At 35.2% G+C, this 20,401-nt stretch overlaps 1 protein-coding gene across 1 annotated transcript in view; it reads right to left on the reverse strand.

Annotated features, from left to right (window-relative positions):
* LOC150105502 (calpain-7-like) overlaps positions 1–20,401 on the reverse strand; it is a 237,561-nt gene that overhangs the window by 75,088 nt on the left and 142,072 nt on the right. The window contains exon 12 of the mRNA XM_090394849.1: positions 17,759–17,903. Within this exon, the coding sequence (XP_090250975.1) occupies positions 17,759–17,903 (145 nt within the window). The remainder of the gene's footprint in view (positions 1–17,758; positions 17,904–20,401) is intronic.

A 20,401-nucleotide genomic window follows, 5' to 3' on the forward strand; every position in this document is an offset into this window, starting at 1 on the left:
TGTGTGTGCATGCGTGCTGAATGTTCTTGCAAATCTACATTGTGCAGGTGTCTTAAAATGAGCAGATCTGAAAGGGAGACAAATGTTGGATTTTCAGTGCAAACAAAACTCTTTAGAATCAGAGATATCAAACTTAGCTCTCTGCTTTATGCAGATGATGATGATGTACTTCTAAACATAACCAGTGCAGGTCCCCATTATTCTCTAACAAATTGAATAAAAGATAACAAATTTAGCATGAAAATCAACAATAAAAAGAACTAAGCTATAAAAACAGACAAGAACAGAGAACAATTCAGCTTCATTCTCAATGAAGAACCTACAGAACAAGTAAAATATCTCACCTATTTAGACACAGTTTTTAGTGAGGATGGCACATTAAATATGCAAACAGACAACAGAATGAACAAAGCTGGTGAGGTGGGGAGCAAGTTAAACAGATTGATATGGAATAAGAGAGAACTTAGTCAAAAATTAAGTACAAAACTAAACTAGATATACAAAGCAATGCTCAAACTTTTAAGTTATGGATCTGGGAGTTGTGACAGAAATAAAGCTTTTGATCAAGAGTACTTTAATAATAACCACAGATATGAGTGTTCCGGGAAAAATTAGAGAAGTTGATGTTTTCAATGGCAGAATCATATTAAAAATGAAATTATTAGGAAGGAACTTGACATTGTTAGCATTCAAGAATGTGTCAACAGAGCTAATCTAAGTTGGTATGATCACCTAAAGGGAGAGAAAAGGTTAGCAAAACAGGTGTTTAAGTTAAGGGGATAATAAATCCCTCATTATTTTACAGCCGGATACGAAACTGGGCGATTGAAATCTAAGAGTTTCATGCCGAAGAACTATCAGCGAGTCCAAGGGTAAGTCATCACTTGGGAGTACAACACTATGGCAACTCGTGTCAAAGGTGGAGCAAGTTCCATCACTATCCTTAATATTTTCTCATAATGTAAAACACAGCTCCTAGGAGATGTATTACTGTTTTACATTATGAGGAGAGGTCACTACCCAGACCAGTTTCGACCTTTATTGAGGTCTCATCAGTGAATAGGTAGCCTTGGAATATCAAGGTTTTAGTGAACCGAAACTTACATATACCCCCTACTAACGAACTGCCAGCCCGATGTACCTATATATTATTATTACTACGATAAAGAGCCAATAGGCTATTTTAACAGGAAAAAAGACCCAGAGGAAGATAAAGATCTAGATAGATTGATTCAATCAGAAGTGCACTAGAAGTGCCAAAATATTAGGTATGACAATATTGGAGCTATCAAGTAATAGACTAATCTCTGCTGACAGAAGATTAGTAATAATGTAAAGTTAATCATGTATAATAAATTTAGTTTAATCCTTTATCCAAGTGTGAGCAAACAAAGTTTGCGCCTCAAAGTATCTTCAGGACTGGGGTAAGGTGGTACAACACCAGGACAACTTTTTGCTCACACTTGGATAAAGGATTAAACTATTGCCCTGGTGTTGTACCACCTTACCCCAGTCCTGAAGATACTTTCAGGCGCAAACTTTGTTTGCTCACATTTGGATAAAGGATTAAACTAAATTTATTATACTCTAACCAAGTGAAAAATAAACTTTCAACGTTAATCATGTAGTACTGTCATTGTACCTTGTACACCCCTTGAGGATACATATTAAGAAATATTAAGAAACTGATGATGACGATGACAATTCTCTGTTATATTATGTTAATATTTTTTTGAAAGAAGACCTGTTACATCATATAAAAGATGTGGCTCTGCTAAACAGATGATTTTACTGTTAATGAGTTTCAAACTACAAAGTCATCATCCATGCAGCAGAACCACAAGAAAAGATCTTACTCCAATAAATAGTGCTCAGAATATATTCAAAATGTTGCAAGTAATAACTAGAGCAAGCAACATCAGAGAATCTATATAGTTTTTTCCGTACAGTGAAAATACAAAGTTTAGTGATATCCTTATAAAGGATATCACATATCACTATCTTATAAAGCAGTGCTTCCCAAACTTCTGGATGCTAGGGCCCCCTTTGGAAAAATTTAAATATTTCACGGCCCCCCTCGAAAAAAAATCATAATATAGACATATATTATTATGATATTTATTGTATTTATATTCGATACAAAACATACCCAGCAAATATTGCAAAAATCAAATGCAAATATTACATTTTTAGCATCTTACATACACATTTGACATGGCACATTATCTCATATTTTTATATTGATAGATATATTGTTATTGTACATTTGCCGTACAAGCACATGAAACATAAAACGATTAGTAATAAAGCAAGAATTAAAAACATAAAAAAGTTTAATAACAATTTAATGTGATGGATATGTTTCAATACTTCTACACAAAAAGTCAATATCAGGTAAAATATTTAAAACTGCAATTCTTAGATTTCTGCTTTGAAATGAAACTTATATGAATAAGCATATATTTACTAATATTCATTAAGCTCTGAAATACGCAGGAAGCAAATTTTGTGAACTGCACCAATGTGTGATTTTTTTCCATTAAAATATAAAAAATAACAAAAAATAATAATTAAATATGTTTCTTTTAAGATAAAAAAAATCTACTTTAGTCTTAAAACATTTTAAATTTGTTTTCATTATTTCACGGCTCCCCTCAACAAAACCTATGGCCCCCAAGGGGGCTGCAGTCCACAGTTTGGGAAGTGCTGTTATAAAGGATAAAGGATTACACTAAATATATAATTTAGTGATATCTAGAGACAATGTTCCTATAAGTTGTGCATGTGTTGCACACTGTCTAAAAAGGAGAACATGCGCCTAGTAACTGCAAGCACAAAATTTGCTTTCAGAATTTTTAATTTCCAGTCAATGATTTTTGAACATACGATAAATACAGATTATATGATAAATCATAATTGTTCGCTTAATTTATCGAGTAATTTTTTCAATGTCAACATTCAAAAGTACTTTAATCCATTCCAACTTAAAACACTCCAATTAATTAGTTGCCTTTAGCATGCACTGTGTGTATGTCACTTGAACTTGCAAACAGTGATGTTTTTTTTCCTTCAGCTACGCAGATTTAAGCAAATTAATTTAGTTCTCAATTTTTCAGGTTATAGCTAAATAGGAAAAAAAAAAGGGCTGCATTAATATGAGAAATATTATATTACATTAGTGATTTTAGTACATTGAACCCTCAAAACGTCACCATTGAAACTAAAGCAGAAAAGAACTGCAAATTCATTTGAGTGGATGGACAAACGTGACAATTTGTTTATAAATATTTAGCATGCAACATACAAGATCATTTAATAAAGATGTTGTTATCAATTTTAGGCATATCAAATTAAGAGTTTATGACTTGTGACTTTTGCCACTGTAAACACAGGCTACCACACAAATGCAGTCTGAGACTGTAAACTTGCATACAAAATGTTTTTCATGTGGCCAGAAAAACAGATTATATTGTCCAGAGGCAAATTTTTCTTCAATAATTTGTTTTTCTTTAACACAACAGGCACCTTTTCATAGGAATTTGCTATAGCAAATTCCTACGAAAAGGGACAATTTGTTATGGTGGAAACTTCAGTATGATGAATTTAGGAAAAAATACTGATTCACCTGCTCTATTCTCATGAAAAAAATGAAAAAAAGCAGGAAAGAGAACTAAAAAAAATTGCAAGAAATGGAACAAATGAAATTGTAAAAAATAATACAAAAGAAATCATGGGAAATAAAAAAAAAATCACTGTTGTGGCTGGAAATGTCATGTGGAGGTGAAGAAGTAGTTCCTAGATAAAAAGTATTTTTGAAATACAAACTTAAGCTTACTCCGAAGTGCACACGCATTCTGAGAACTATAGCATCATTTAACAAAATAATTAGATTTAAACACTGGCAACACTTCTACCACCATTTGCAGAAAGGAAAGTTTGCAACAAAAGTTAAACAAGACACAAGAATTACAAAGATAATAAGCCAAAAGGCTATTTTACCAGCAAATTTGTTAATTAAGAGGAAGATGGTAAATCCCGTTTTATTTTATAGCCGGGTACGAAACTCGGGTCGAAATCCATCGACATCCATAGAGTTTCAATGCTGAAAAAACTATCGGCAGAACCAAGTGTAAATGATCACTTGGGTAGTACAACACCAGGGCAACTCCATGCAAAGGTGGAGCAAGCTCCGTCACTAACTTTAATATTCTCTCATTACACCACTTCGGCAATTAGATAGTAGAGGTATGTAAGTTTCGGTTCACTTAAAACCTTAATATTCCAGGTCTACCTACTCACTGATGAGACCTCAAAAAAGGTTGAAACCAGTCTGGGTAGTGACCTCTTCTCATAATGTAAAACAGTATTTATACATCTCTTAGGAGCTGGGTTTTACATTATGAGAGAATATTAAAGTTAGTGATGGAGCTTGCTCCACCTTTGCATGGAGTTGCCCTGGTGTTGTACTACCCAAGTGATCATTTACACTTGGTTCTGCCGATAGTTTTTTCGGCATCGAAACTCTATGTATGTCGATGGATTTCGACCCTAGTTTCGTACCCGGCTATAAAATAAAACGGGATTTACCATCTCCCTCTTAATTAAGACACAAGAATATTCTTTACTATTTTATGAGTTTAATTTCAAACTATATAATTCAACTTCTAAATACTGTTAGGGAGTCAAATGCCCAAGGAAAAGATTCTTAGGCATGTGTACTTTATGATATACATGTCATGAGTTGAGACTAGTAAGCAAAGCCTCTAATACAAATATTAGCAGTAGTTACAATTAACAGTTTTTAGCTGAACTAGACTTCAGGAGAAAACTGAAGCATTCAAGCACTTTCTAATGCTTGGTCTGGTCTTAATGTGTATTAGGAAGATCATTAGGAATATGAAAGGATACTATACAAATTAATAAAAATGAGAAAAATAGAAGGTCAGAGAGAGAAAAGGCCATATTGTACATATGGAAAAATAAGGATCATCTATATTCATACCTAACTGTATATATACATTATATTTTGTTTTTTTATGTGGTTTTTATCCATGAAGGGGTTGGAAACTTATGATATATAAGTACCATGGATAGATAGGTTTTTTTTTAATAATTCTTAAAAATATTTTTTATAATTCTTTATGTAGTTCAGAAAACACACTAGAGACCAAACATGGAACTTTGTCAAGCCACTTCAGGTCTCCAATTAGCAGGATATTCGCCCTGCACTGGGCAGGGAAATTTGTCTCCTACCTAAGACATTCACATAAATGCACACTCAAGGCAGGATATGAACCTCCAACGAAAGTGGGTATGCTAACCACTCAGCCAACCAGACCAAAATTCCTCATTGTCAGCAAGGAAAACAAATTAATACTTGATAAGAATTATCTTATAAAAGATAACACTTATCCAGCATAGAGCTTCCTGTAACAAATTAGTATAAAAGATAACACATATCCAGCATAGAGCCTCCTGTTACAAATTAGTAAACTGTATACCAAATCTGGTGTTCTAACTCTTATTGTCCGTGTAAAATTCATGTACCCTCAGCAAAACCAGACCAGCAAATTCATTGTTGGCAAAGAAAAATTAATACAGGCAGCCCTCGGTTTACGATGCTTCAATTTACATCGATTCACAATAACACCGGATGCCTGCGTGTGCTTTCTTACTGTAGTGTGGTCTGACTGAGAAAAGATGCTAGCAGGCACTCTAGTGTTTGAGTGTTTACCGAGCTACTACGACATTATATGTATCAAACCTAGTTTTACTGTTGAGTCTACCTAATTGTTCTATTTAATTTTTTTTACATATATATATATTTAAATTGATAAAGTACGTAATTACATACCATGTCTGATAAAAGAAGTGCAGAAAAGTTAGCAGAACTTGGTGTTAAGAAGGCGCGGAAATCAATCACACTTGAAAAGAAGATGGAGGTGATTCGAAGAATGGAAGATGGGCAGACACGTGCTAATGGCTGTAGAAGTATGAACGTACCTCCATCAACTGTTACTACAATTATGAAAAATGCAGATAGAATAAAACAATCTGTGCAACAATCTATGGCATACTAAATGCAAAACATGTAAGTTGTAGCAGAGGTAAACTGGAAAAATGGAAAAATTATTATCATTATGGGTGGATGACTTGAATCAGAAAAACATTCCTCTGACGCAGGCTGTTATAACTGAGAAAGCAAAAACAATTTTTGAGGATCTTAAAAAGACAGATGGAGGTGAAAAAGCATTTTTAGGAAGAAAAGGTTGGTTCATGAGATTTAAGTCTCGAAGTAAGTGCCATGGTGTCAAATTATGTGATGAAGCAACAAGTGCAGATGTGGCAGCAGCAGCTGCTTTTCCTCAAGAATTTCAAGACTGGGTAGAACAAGGAAGTTATCCTCCTGATCTCATTTTTAATGTTGATGAGACTGGGCTCTGCTGGAAAAAATTGCCATCTTCATTTCCTGTGAAGAAAGTTCCACTCCAGGTTTTAAAGCTGCAAAAGATAGACTTATGCTTTTGTTGAGTGCAAATGTCTCTGGAACTTGAAATTTAAACCAATGTTGGTATACCATTCACAGACACCACACACTTTCAAAGGTCTAAAGGCCATGATGCCAGTCTATTTGAAATGGAACAAGAAAGCTTAGGTTACACAAGATGTTTTTATAGATTGGTACATAAATTATTTTTGTCCTACCGTGCTTCACTTCTGTAAAGAAAATGATTTGCCAGCCAAGGCAAATCATTTTCTTTTGGATAATACCCCTGGACATCCTCAAAACCTTGCTGAAGTAAGAACACCATTAGATGTCAAGGTTGTTTACATGCCCCCAAACACAACATCGCTTTTGCAACCGATGGATCAGGGGATTATATCAGTCTTCAAAGCCTATTACCTCTGCATAACATTTATGGAAATAGTAAGAGTCTTGGACACTTCAGGACAAACTATTAAAGACTACTGGCGGTCATTCGATATTTTGAAGGGCATTAACATCAAGGTAGCTTGGAACGAAGTGTCAGCAAAGTGTTTAAAAGGAGCATGGCAAAAACTTCTTCCAGCATTTATGCATGACTTCAAGGAATTAGAGCAAGACGAGAATGTTATTGAAGATGTTACCAAGCTTGCACGAGAGGTGGGATTGGAAGATATTACAGCTGAAGATGTGACAGAAGTCATAGAGAACCATGATAAACCATTTTTCAATGAAGACCTAAAAGAATTAGACGAACAATTAAGTCAACATCCAAAGGAGGAGAAAGAAAACGAAGACGGTTCTTTGAGATATAAAAACGGTCAATTTACAGCGTATCTTTGCAAGCATAGAGACATTGGCTGATGAGTTCTGTGAAATGGACCACGATTGGGAAAGGAGTGTGAACGTAAACAGGAGTGTAATTGCATCTATTCGACCTTACACTGAACTCCTTAAAGAAAGAAAAATCTAGGCAGTTAACACTGGATACATTTTTCAAAAAAAATGCAGGTGATCTGAAACCAGGAACTTCAACATAGAAATATGTAATATCTTTTCGAAGTTTCATATTTTTTGTATATAATTTTGTTTTGTTTTTGTTATGAATAATTTTATTTTAACAAATATATATTTATGTATTATCAAAGTTTTAAATATAATAATGTTACACATACTTCATGGCATATTTTTTGACTGCACGGAACATAACTTTATACCTCCCATTAAAATTGGGTTTGTTTTATGCCGATTATGTTTATCCCCGTTTTTTCAGGTACAGAAGTGAGGCGTAAACCAAGGGCTGCCTGTACTGGATAAGAATATCTTGTAACTTATCTAGCATAGAACTTCCTGTTACAAATCAGTAAACTGTATACCAAATTTGGCATTTAACTCTTATTCTTGTAGATAAACTTATAGTTGGTAATACATAACTGTCAGATTTTAATGAAAGACAACTTATACTAGAATATTAATTAAAAAACTTTAATCAATACTTCCTATGTTTCAGTAACAATGTTATATTACCATCTTCAGGGAACATAAAAATAATGATATGTGCACGCAGGCACGAACACTAAACAAATATGGCTGAAGAAAACAACTAAAGTTGGTCCTAGAGTCCTAAATGTGCTCCCTAGTGGGATAAATTGGGCTGTAAGCATGATGTTCTTGGAATGCAAGTTTCCCATATTTGGGGCAGTCTCATGCACCCAAAAATGTTGAAGTTTGGAGAGTGTTTTAGAGCTGAGGCTGATTCCAGGAATAATCTCTCATATTTATACTTGCTGCAGTGTAGAAAAGTGGCTTTCTTCCAGCGTATTTTGTGGAAGGTGTCCAAAGCACAGTCAGCAAGTCCTGAGCGGCTGTATGGGAGGAAATGGATATAGTCCTTATGTTCAGATATCCTGATATTAGCTGTCCTGCCTGTTTGGCCATAGTAGGACAGTTTGCAACTACAAGGGACCTGGTATGCTCAGGGCAGTTGCCAGATCAGATCGCACCCTAAGGCAAACAATTAAATATCACCCCTGATGAATTATACGATAAAAATATAAGAAAATCTTCAATTGCTATTTTGTTTTTATTGCAAGAAAAACATTAATGCAAAACAATTACATAATAATATTAATTAAATGTTTGCACTACAGGAATATCGCACAATAAAACTGTTTATAAGCTCTTCTAAATTTAAATTATAAGTTATGTCCAAATCTATCAATATAGTTGATAGACCAACCAATCTTTCTTGGGTCATTGCTGTTCACAAATAATTTTTAATCAGTTTAAGCTTGGAAAAACTTCTTTCCGCACTTGCTGCACTAACAGCAATTGTTATCGTAGCGAAGGTACTTACCGCAATATGGCTGAACAAGTGCCCTTATTAAGCCACGCTGTGAGTCAGGCTGCCTCTATACTACACCCTGTCAACGGTACTGAGTATACTCCAGATAGGTCTAGAGCAGGGATCGCCAAATTTCTTTGACCATCGACTCCTTCAAGAGTTTCTTGATGCTTATGTGAGTTTTTAGATTGTTTGTTTTATAGTTACAGTGTTTATTGCATGTATAATATAGTATATATTATTATATAACTATTACTACTACTATTACTATCACTAGTAATATCACTGGTATTACTAGCAATATTAATATACTGGTATTACTACCAGCCCCGCTCAACTCTTCAACATAGAGAAGTTTAGTTCATGAATGAATAACGATTGAATTATAATATGTGTGTTGATGAATTTTAGAACATTAATGCTCACTTGTATGTCAACGTGCAAAAATGAGACTGGGATCGAATACGTGTAAGTATAAGTAAATAAGCAACGCCGCACGTGTTGCAATCTTGCTCCCGCCGCGCCGGCCAGGAGGGAACCACCAAAATCCATTTATTGGTAAATACATCATTTCAGCCTACTTGATTGGCCTCCGAAACTATTTTCATGACCTTGCTCCATCTTATGGTCCTATTCATGTCACTGTTCCCATGATTCACTCTTAATTGCGTTGTCATTCAGGATGGAGGTAATCCAAGTTAACCGAATTAAATATTACCTGAAACTATGATGTCTTATATTTTTCTATCGACCCCCAATCGACCCCTGAGCCAGAATCGACCCCCTAACAATGTTATATAGACTCCTGGGGGTCGATATCGACCACTGGTCTAGAGGAAGTGGCTGGTCTTTGGCGGACTGGATAAGAGATGCCAATTTTTTATATGGTTTGTAACAAGTTGTGAGGTCATATTTTTTTAGGATTTTTGTTAGCTTTTCAGAAAACCCTGGACATAAGGAATGATGATAGATTTAGAGTAATCTCTGTTATGGAAGGGGGGGGGGAGGTTAATTGGTTTTAATATTTTTTGGGAGTTGTAGCCATTGGCTACAAAGGTTAAGAATATGGTTAGGTTCAGTAGTTAGAGAACTGTTATCTGAACAAAATAATTTTGTCCTGTTATATAGGGTTTTTATAATCCCATATTGTTGGAGGGGGGGTGTTTGCTGGTGAATGTATCTATCTATATGTGTAGGTTTTCCGTAAACAGAGAAAGCCAGGGATCTATCAGTGTAATCAGAATGTCTAGGAAAGAGAAATTGTTATTGTTTTCCTTTTCCAAGGTAAACAGGATCCTGGGGTGTTGATTGTTTAATATGTGTTAAGAACATTGTGAAGTGTGTGTGTGTGTGTCCAAGCCATGCAGTCAAATAGCGAACACATCATCTACATGGCATAGCCAAACAGTAGGTTTAAGTAGAGCCAAGTTTAAGGCTTTTTTTTTTTTCCAAAGGTCTCCATAAAGAAGATGGCCAGAGTGCAGGGATGGAGAGAGTGAACACATGGCTGTCCCCCTCTATCTGTTTGTGGAATTTTCCTTGCCAAATGAAATATCCTGAGTTTATGGTGAACTGAAATAGGACTCAGATATAGGGAGGAAATTTGCCTTGAATGAGGTCCAAGGTATCTTTGAGTGGGACATTGGTGAATAAGGAGGAGACATCAAAACTGATCATTATGTCAGCGTGTTGGAGTGAGAGGTTTTCTATACTGGCTTTAAAGTGGGCTGAATTTTTTGTGTGTGAAAGTGTGTTGCCAGTACATTGTGTGAGCACTTTGGCTAAATGTTTGGCCAATTTGTATGTGGGGGAATCAATGCCATCCACAATTGCACCTTCTGTTTATGGATTTTTGGTAGTCCACATATTCGGGAGGGGGAGGGGGTATAGAGTTAAAAGATTTGTTTGTTAGTCACTTCCACAGGCAAAGAAGTAACCTTTTTAAGAAGCCATATGGAGCATTCTGATTTGGAAGCTGGTGGGATCACATTCTATAGCAGGGTTTCCCAAATTATGTTCTGCGGAAGGTGACTAAGTGTTTCGCGAGAAGTTCTCTCGGAATTTGTCATTTTAGTTTTTAAGCATTTTACATGAATAAATATTTTATAGTGGAAATATTCTGAGGAGAATAATATTCGTGAATATGTCAAAAAGCTCAGACCCAGAATGCCTAATAACATCTGTGTAGCAAATGTCAGTGACCAAGCAGCATATTTTTAAACATGGAAATATTCATGATTTATTGTTAATTTTCACACATCAAAATCTTTCAACAGTTGGGAAAGAGAATACCGCTATTTATGACCAATCATAAAAATTGCCTGCAAGCTGATTACAACAATGGGCAGCGTATCCTCTGTTCTCAAAACTGAAAGAAATAACATCTGTATTGCAAATGTTAGTGACCAATCAGCAAGGAAGTATAAAGAATACTTTTCCACTGAAATTGAAGATCAAGATATTCTGTATCCAGTTCTCAAATCTAATAATACTGAATACTTTCTTCGCAAGTTCGTATTGTACGGTGAAAGTTTCGAAACCGTAGTGCCGTGCTTTTTTAAAAGTAATAGACCAGCAGATTTAAATTTTAATATGAAAAAGGGACAAGGGACTTTGTTTAATTTTGGTATTAAGAAATCTCTTATTGAAGGTGTTTGTGATGCAACAGATAGTGAGTCATCCATCACCAGCCTACAAAGCGATCTCCAGGATGTACAAAAGGAGAGGGAAAACTACCACCACACAGGAGAAAAAGTCTGCATTCACTCGTAAGTACTTATTATTATAAGTACTCACTCATAAGTATTTATAATAATATTATAAATTTTTGGTGATTAGAATGGGATATGTCAATGAAAATCAGCACAAATTTATTTAATGATGTTTATGTTTAATCTATGTTTAATTCATTATTAATTAATAATTAATGATCAATTATTAATTAATAATAAAAATCAGCTAAATTAACAATTAATTATTAATTAATACATTACAAAATAACCAAGTGCTCTGTGAAAATTTCAGGATTTGTGAAGTGTTCCATCATAGGAAAAGTTTGGGAAACGCTGTTCTATAGGGAGGTAGGTAGCCCGATCTAATAGTAAAGAGGTAAGCTTGCCTGTGTAGTCAGTTTTGTTTAGAACTACAGTGGCATTTCCCTTATCTGCTGTAGTAATATTTTACTGTTTTTTTTTTTTTTATTTCCTGCAGAGCTTTGAATTCTTCTTTAGATAGGTTGCTTTTTGGTGGTTTAGCTTCTGTAAGAACACTGGCTACATCCAGTCTGATATTGTTTGCAATATGGTTGGGAAGGTTGAATACCATGTTCTACCTGTATCGTTATTTCTTCAGAAGGGATTTTTTCAGTGCTAAGGTGAAGTTGTGGCCTAGCGAGAGAGGAGCGCTGATTGCTTCAGGATAAGGGATGGCAGGTTTATTACTGTGTTGAGCAGTAGCTCAGGTTTGCAAGCTGAGTTCTATTTAAAATTTTTGAATTTTTGATGTATAGACATCGAAATTTTTGGAATTCCATTTCTACTGAAGCATTAGTGATGTCAGAAAGGATCGTCCAAATCATTCTTTATGGAAAGCCACTTTACTACACTGCAGCAATTATTCCTGGAATCAGCCTCAGCTCTAAAAACTCTCCAAACCTTTGAAGAAAAAGCCTTAAACTCGGCTCCAATTAAACCTACTGTTTGACCCCGAGGAACAGGAACCAGTTTACCTTGAAAAACAATAACAATCTCCCATTACACACCAGCCTGATGGATCTCTGGCTTTCTCTGTTTACAGAAAACCTACACATACAGGTAGATACATTCACCAGCAATCCTCCCCCCCCCACACCAACAATATGGGATTATAAAAACCCTATATAACAGGGCAAAATTAATCTGTTCAGATAACAATGCCCTAACTACTGAACTTAACCATTTTCGTAAACACATTCATAGCCAATGGCTACAATCCCCCAAAAATATTAAAACCAATTAATCCCCCCCCCCATCTCCATAACAGAGACTACTCTAAATCTATCACTGTTCCTTATATCCGGGATACTTCTGAAACACTAGCAAAAATCCTAAAAAAATATAGCCTGACAACTTGTTACAAACCACATAAAAAATTAGCATGTCTTATCTGCTCCACCAAAGACCAGCCACTTCCCCTAGACCAGGGGTGGCCAACCTATGGCGCATGCGCCAAAGTGGCGCATTGCATGACTAGAAGTGGCGCACTGAACCCCAGAGAAAAATTTTAAAAAATGTTGTATATGATTTATATATGTGTGTGTGTGTGTGTGTGTGTGTATAAACACACAATTAACCTACCACTGAATTCTAGAGTGCACACTTATTATACTTGTTTGATCTTGAAGCAACAGGCACCAGCAAATGCTGACATGCGTCACCAGTTACTCAATCAGTTTACAGCTGACTCTCGTCATAACGTTCGATGAACTTCTGATTTGATGTGAGTGAACAATTCTGTGTTTTTTCGAACTTATATGTTTTTATTAACAGTTCTTTAAGTTTAAGATAAGATTTCTGTTTTCATGAAGGCTTAATATAGTTCTGTAAATTTAAAAATATTTATTTTCATTTCGAACGCGTATGTCAAGTTCTTGCCCGCTTCCTTAATTTGCTGATACCTGCAATTATTCGATGTATTTGCATGTGTGTGTTTTTATGTTTTTTATAAGAGGAATTTAATCTTATCGGTCTTGAGTCACTTAATGGAAAAACCAGAGGGGCAGACATATTTGACAAAGTAAAGTCATGTCTAGAAAATCAACAACGAGATTCTAGTAAGCTCATCAATGTGTGCACTGATGGAGCACCGTCAATGATAGGTAGAGTTTTTGGGACTGTAACTTTACTTGAAAGGTTTTTAAGTCGTTCTCTACTAAAGTATCACTGTATTATGCATGAAGAATCTCTGTGTGGAGAAACTCTAAATTTGAAGGATGTTATGATACCAGTTGTAAAGTGTGTGAATAAAATTAGAGCAAGAGGGTTAAACAGAAGAGAATTCAGAGAATATTGTGAACTGCTAGATATGGAATATGGTGATCTCATCCTTCATTGTGAGGTGCACTGGCTTTCTAAAGGACAAGTTCTCAGTAGATTTTGGAAGCTGAAAGAAAGTGTTCGTAATTTTCTGGAAGAGAAGGATGAGCTGCATGAGGAAAAAGCTCTGTTGTGTGATGAGAAATGGCTCTTTGATTTAGAGTTTTTAGATGATGTTACCAGCCACTTCAATTATCTAAATTTGAAACTGCAGGGCAAGAACAAATTGCTTCCTAGCTTAGTAAATGACATCAGTTGCATTCAAAATGAAATTAAAACTGTTCATCTCCCAGTTAGAAAATGGGGATTTAAGTCAATTTCACACATTTCAAAGAACATAGTGAATCTGTTGAAAATAATGGCAACTTTACAGAATATACTGAGAAACTCAGATTATTACAAGTCCTTTAATATTCGTTTTAGTGACTTTGCCAAAGAAGGAGACTGCATACTTGCATTTATAAATTCCTTTTCACTTACTGAACAAAAAATCTTGACGATGCCTAGTAACATACAAATGGAACTTACTGTTCTCAGAACCAATTCTTTTATTGAAAATGAAATTTAATGAACTTCCATCACTCCCAGATGCTTCTGATATAATTAATTTATGGCGATCGTTGCCCTGTGAACATTTTCCAGAACTGAGAAAATTTGCTCAGAGTTATATCTGTCATTTTGGAACTACATACAGATGCGAACAAGCATTTTCATAAATGAAAATGATTAAGAACGAACTACAGGCGCGACTGACTGATTCAAATTTGAAAAACTATTTGATGCTTTCTGTAACCGATTTAACTCCAAACATTACAAGCTTAGCAAAAGCAAAGCAATTTCAAAAGTCAGTACAATAATTAATGTTTATCTTGTCTTTATATGAAATCCTTTTATTTAAAACTGCTAAAAGTGTCTATATTACCATATATATAATAAATCATTTTATGCATAACTGTTAAATATATCTATATTACCATATTTTAAAAGCACTGAAAAGTGATATAAGTTTGTATGGCACATCTTAACTAAAAAATGAAAAAATTGACGCATGAACTATAAAAGGTTGGCCACCCCTGCCCTAGACCTACCTGGAGTATACCAGGTCCCTTATAGTTGCAAACTGTCCTACTATGGCCAAATAGACAGGACAGCTAATATCAGGATATCTGAACATAAGGAATCAGCCTCAGCTCTAAAAAACTTCCCAAACCTCAACAAATTTGGATGCATGAGACTGCCCCAAATGGGAAGCATACAGTCTAAGAACATCGGTCCTACAGCAAGACAACCCAATTTAGCCTACTGGGGGAACCTTTAGGCCTCTAGGACTGACTTCAGTTGTTTTCTTCAGCCATATTTGTTTAGTGTCAGTGCTTGCATGCACATATCGTTAATTTTATGTTCCCTGAATATAGTAATGTAACATTATCGAAATATAGGCAGTATTAATTAAAGTTTTTTAATTAATATTCTAGTATACGTTGTCCTTCCCTAAAATCTAACTCTTATTGTTCATGTAAAATTCATTTACATTCTAAGTCAGATCCTCCTGCACAACCAAACTGTAGCTGATTTTACCTAAAGAGTAAGAAATGGGACATCTAAATTTGGTATGCAGCTTCTTTTATCTTTGTCAAAACAAATTAAGCATTCTGTTGAGTCTTACTATAAATATTTGAGTACAAGAACTCAACGAGCTTGTATTTGTTTAAGTAAGAATAAAAATAAACTGCATACCAAATTTGGCAGTCTTAATTATTACCATTGAAGTAAAAATCAATAATAGTGTGAATGGGCCTTCAGGTGTAGGGAAGAAGGGGGGGGGGATCTGATTAAACTCTTCTATGCTTTATGTTAAGAGTAAGCAATATTCAAATTTTTTGTGTAATATCTTATTATTTTTGGTTTCAATTAAAATAAGCTATAAAAAGTGGTTTTAATCTGGGTGCTACGAAGGATAAAAACCACTGTAAAAACCGTCATTCATCAGCTGACATGTTGCATGCATCTTCACAAAAACATTCAGAACCAAGGTATACAACACAGTTTCCATGGTAGAACCGCAACATGCAAGCCCCACATCACCTGAACCAACATGTGTTGTTGTCATCTGCATTGGGGCAAAGAGCATGTACATTGGGACATGGAAGCTTGAAAAGCTGGTTATGGAGCAACAAATCACATTACACCCTCTACCAAGCAAATGGACAGGTGTGGAAGATGCCTGGTGATTGTCACTTACAGAGCACATAACTCCAATTATAAAATTTGGAGGTGGTGGTGATAGTATGGTCTTGTTTTCCCTGGTTTGACCTTGGACCTAAGTGGTCATGAACACTGAACTCCAAGAGCTCTCTGAACATTCTGGGGACAATGCAATCCTACTATGTGGTGTTTCTATGGAACTGACCATGGTCTCTTTCAGCAAGACAATACGGCATGTCATAAGGCACATCCGTGAACATCACCCCACTTGACTGGCCTCCATAGAATCCTAATCGCAATACTACTGAACATCTGTGGGATGAATTGGAGCATAGGATGAAGTCAAGAGATGTATGTCCTATAACAGTCCAGGACCACATTGCATGCCTACATGAAAAATGGGCCAAAATTTCCATAGCATTGCTGCAGTCATCACAGCGAAAGGAGGTCCTGAATCTTATTAAGGTAGGCACCATGGCTGTTTGTTTCTCACACTATGGTAGCTGTTGACTTCTTTCCATATAGTGTATGCATTAACATTCTACATTTGAAAATGTTAAAACAAACTTATTTTAGTTTTATTCCAGTTTTTGCATTTTCTTGCCCTTTTTAAAAGCATTTGGTTGTTTTCTTTCAGGCTTGCACGGTGATCCAAGTTCATTTTTGAAAATTATGGCGACAACTACCGTGTTTGAGTAAGACTTTAGTTTAATATAACTAAACTCTACATATGGTATATGGATATCTGAAGTTTGAGAAACACTGCCCTATCTTAAAGGAACATCTGAACAAATAGCAAGGATTCTTCACGGATATAATCTGTATACCATCTTCAAACCAGCCTGGAAGTTGCCATCTTTCTAATATCATGATCATAATTATATAAGATTTCTAGAAACAGACAGTTCAGGTCCTGCTTCTCATGTCATCGACACCAGACACAGTTCACTGGAACCAAACCAAGATGCTACACTAAAGTAGGTTCAAATTTGATCATCTACTTTTTTGAATCATGTGAAGCCCTACACCACCATCCTAATCATAATCAGACAGAATGTATGCTTATCTCTAAACTTTGGGAAGTGATCGCTGTTAATTGCTTATCATTTTTTCAATCAATTATACATCTGTACTTCCCTGAATTCCAGTAGTGTTTCCCCCTACTTATACAGCTGCGAGCGAGACACATGAAAATATACACATGCTGTATGACTCTTACTTGTGTTCATAATTTAAATTTTGTAGCCAAGTCCTCTGCATTCTTCCTGAATGAAGTTCATCACATTAAGTGAAATATATAGGAATAATAAATTCTATTTAGTTTACTCTTACATGCACAAAGACGTCATTTAAAACATTATACTATATAAATGTAAGATTCTGAAATACTGGAGTTCTAACAAATAATAGTTAAATTTTGGAGGAAAATCATTGATAGGAAGCTAGTAACAACGTAAACACCATGTATTACTATCATTGCTTTCTGCATACCTCAAGGGTAGATATCAAGAAATTTCATGATGAATTAGTAATTTATGATATGTTAGTAAAACTTTTTTGAAAGAAGTAAATAGAATTGCTAATGTGCAAAGGTTCACCCTAAACTTAACCATAAAATGCTACATTATTTACTACCATAAAAAAAAAAAATACCATTATCAAACATCTGGGCATTTCTCGGATCATATTTCAAAGCTTCTCTAAGTTTTGGAGTCCAGTTCACATTGTCATGTTCTGAATATTTTCCTTTCCACCTTAGATGACTCCATGGATTTTTTAGAAGAAACAGTTTCTTTCCCTAGATTGGATAAGGAAAAGAAAAAATATAGGAAGAGAAAAAATATAGCTAAAATGTAGATCAATTTTTAAGAATAGTTGGTATATTACATTTGTTATGTTTTTTTGTGTTTTTCCCTTATGTTTGTTTTGAGGTAGGGAAGACTCTATTTCCCACCCACCTCTGTGTGAAACCAGTAATTCACCTTCGTTTGAAAAGGCCTTATAACTATTCATGTTCAGGATGGATTTCAACCTCACCTTTCCAATGAAAAGGCACATTGTCATACTTCAGTATAACAGCTTGAAGCCATGAAGATGGTAAATGCAGTATTTCTTTTTCTCTCTCTCTCTCTCTCACACACACACACACACACACACACGTGCGCTGAAGCATGATGGATTGACTAGATGAAGTGTTCAAAACCTGCTTTCTACAGGGTTAAAAGGTAGATTTTGCATCAGGGTAGTTTCAGGTTTACAAATGAGCAAAAATGAAAACTGAATGGCAAGAGATGGGTTAATAATAATCAACCTAACTGTTTTCTTTGTACCAAGTCAAAGATTTCTAAAGAACTCTTAGGACCACTATCACCAATCTGAAAACATTCAATGGCTGGATGGATTTGTGATTTGTAAAGAGTTAGCTGCTCAGAAGTAAAATAATGACATCAGCTTAAAAACACTAATGTCTTAATTGCTGAAGATACAAAACATGATGTAAGATTTTTATGCCAAAAAAAAAAAAAAAAAAACACAAATTTAGTGTTATATCAAACTGCCAAGAAATAAAAATCTCAAAAAGCCCTACTTTTGAAAAAAATAATTTTTTTACAAAAGTAGAGCTGGAAAAAAAAGGTTCCTTTTCTTCTAATTTATTTTATTATTATTGTAAGAAATAAGAACTGAGTTCCACAAGCATTACAGATCACAAATCTTCACTTCCAAAGATGTGTAACACAAAAGAGACCATATGCAAGCAGCAGAATTGAATTACAAGCAAAAGATATGAATGAGGCAAAGAAAAAAAAATGAAAAAAGAAGATCAAATGAGTCAAGATTATGAGTCTATTTCCAAGATATATGAGTGAGATGAGACAGAGCCAACACTAATAATTCAACATCTAGGAAAAAAACTGTGTGCAATACATTGTTACGTTGTGTGTTTTTGATGGCAGAACAGATTATGCAATTGCAGGAAGAGTACGCATTCTTCAAGTACATAACACACGAAATGGTACCCGCTGCTTGGAGAAACTGCTTTTCAGTGAAAGAATGAATACAGGTAGTCAGAGAAACCAGGTATAAATGAGTGGCTGTACAAGAGCTTGGTCATGAACCAAGGTAAAGAGAGAGGAGGGGGGGAGAGATAGCATGGAACAAATGATCCTGAGAATGTTATGTCAGACAAGAAAAGCAATGATTACAGCAGTTGGGTAAGGAATTTAGTTGATGAATCAACTAAATTTGAACCGCTATTCTGTTTATAGATCTTGGACAGAATGGTCAGCTTCGACATAGTCTCACCATTCATCAATGTTCCAACCCAGGATGTCCTTAGTCTTTTAAAAAACAAGTTATCTAAAAAGACTTTTGCTTTACTTGTTCATAGTGTGGTTTCAGGCTACTTCTTATTTGAAGACAAGATCAACAAACAGAACAGTGGTTTGGCAATGGGTAGTTCCTTGTCTCCGGTATTAGCCAATGTTTTTCTGGAAGATTTTGAGAAAAAAGCTATTTCCTCAGCAACACCGAAACCCAAAATCTGGCTGCATTACATGGACGAGATTTTCCTAATTTGGGAAATTGGCCCAGAAAACTTACAAACCTTTCTGGATCATTAAACAATTTTCATCAAAACATAAATCTTACATCCGAACCAGAAGTTAATGGTGTTTTGGATTTTCTAGATATAAAACTTATTAGGACAACTGATGGTCTCAAGATTTCTATCTTTAGAAAGCCAGCACACACCAATGGATACCTATATTCTTTGTCTCACAACTACCCACCCATCCCTCAAAAATTAGGAATTATTTCCACACTAGGTCATTGGGCGAGATCTTTGTTGTCAGAAGAAGAGGAATGTCAACAAGAACTTAATTACCTCAAAAGGACTTTCTTAAATAACAATTACTCTCCTAAAAGTATCTATAATCGTCTTAGTGTACATAATCAACATAGTAATGAAGATAACTCAAACCCAACAGCCTACATCTCCTTACTGTATATAAGTTCTCTTTCTTCTAAGCTGGCGAAAATCCTGAAGAAATTTAATGTTAAAACATATTTCTCCACCTTTCCAAAACTCTGATCTTGCCTCAGTCAGAAAAGTCCATCTCTCTCTCTCCCCACCTTGAAGAACACCAACATGACATTTCTTACAACAGAACCTGTGCTGGTGCCCTATCCAGCCACGTTTTATTCTCTGTCAATACCAACGTTGAAGGACAACATCAAATAGACTGGAACTTAACTTCAAACATCCATAAATGTTACGACGAATTAGAAAGATGTATC

Source organism: Typopeltis vanoorti, chromosome 6 (assembly GCF_054136105.1).
Source record: "Typopeltis vanoorti isolate ZY-2024b chromosome 6, IOZ_Tvanoo_1.0, whole genome shotgun sequence".
NCBI classification, from domain to species: domain Eukaryota; kingdom Metazoa; phylum Arthropoda; class Arachnida; order Uropygi; family Thelyphonidae; genus Typopeltis; species Typopeltis vanoorti.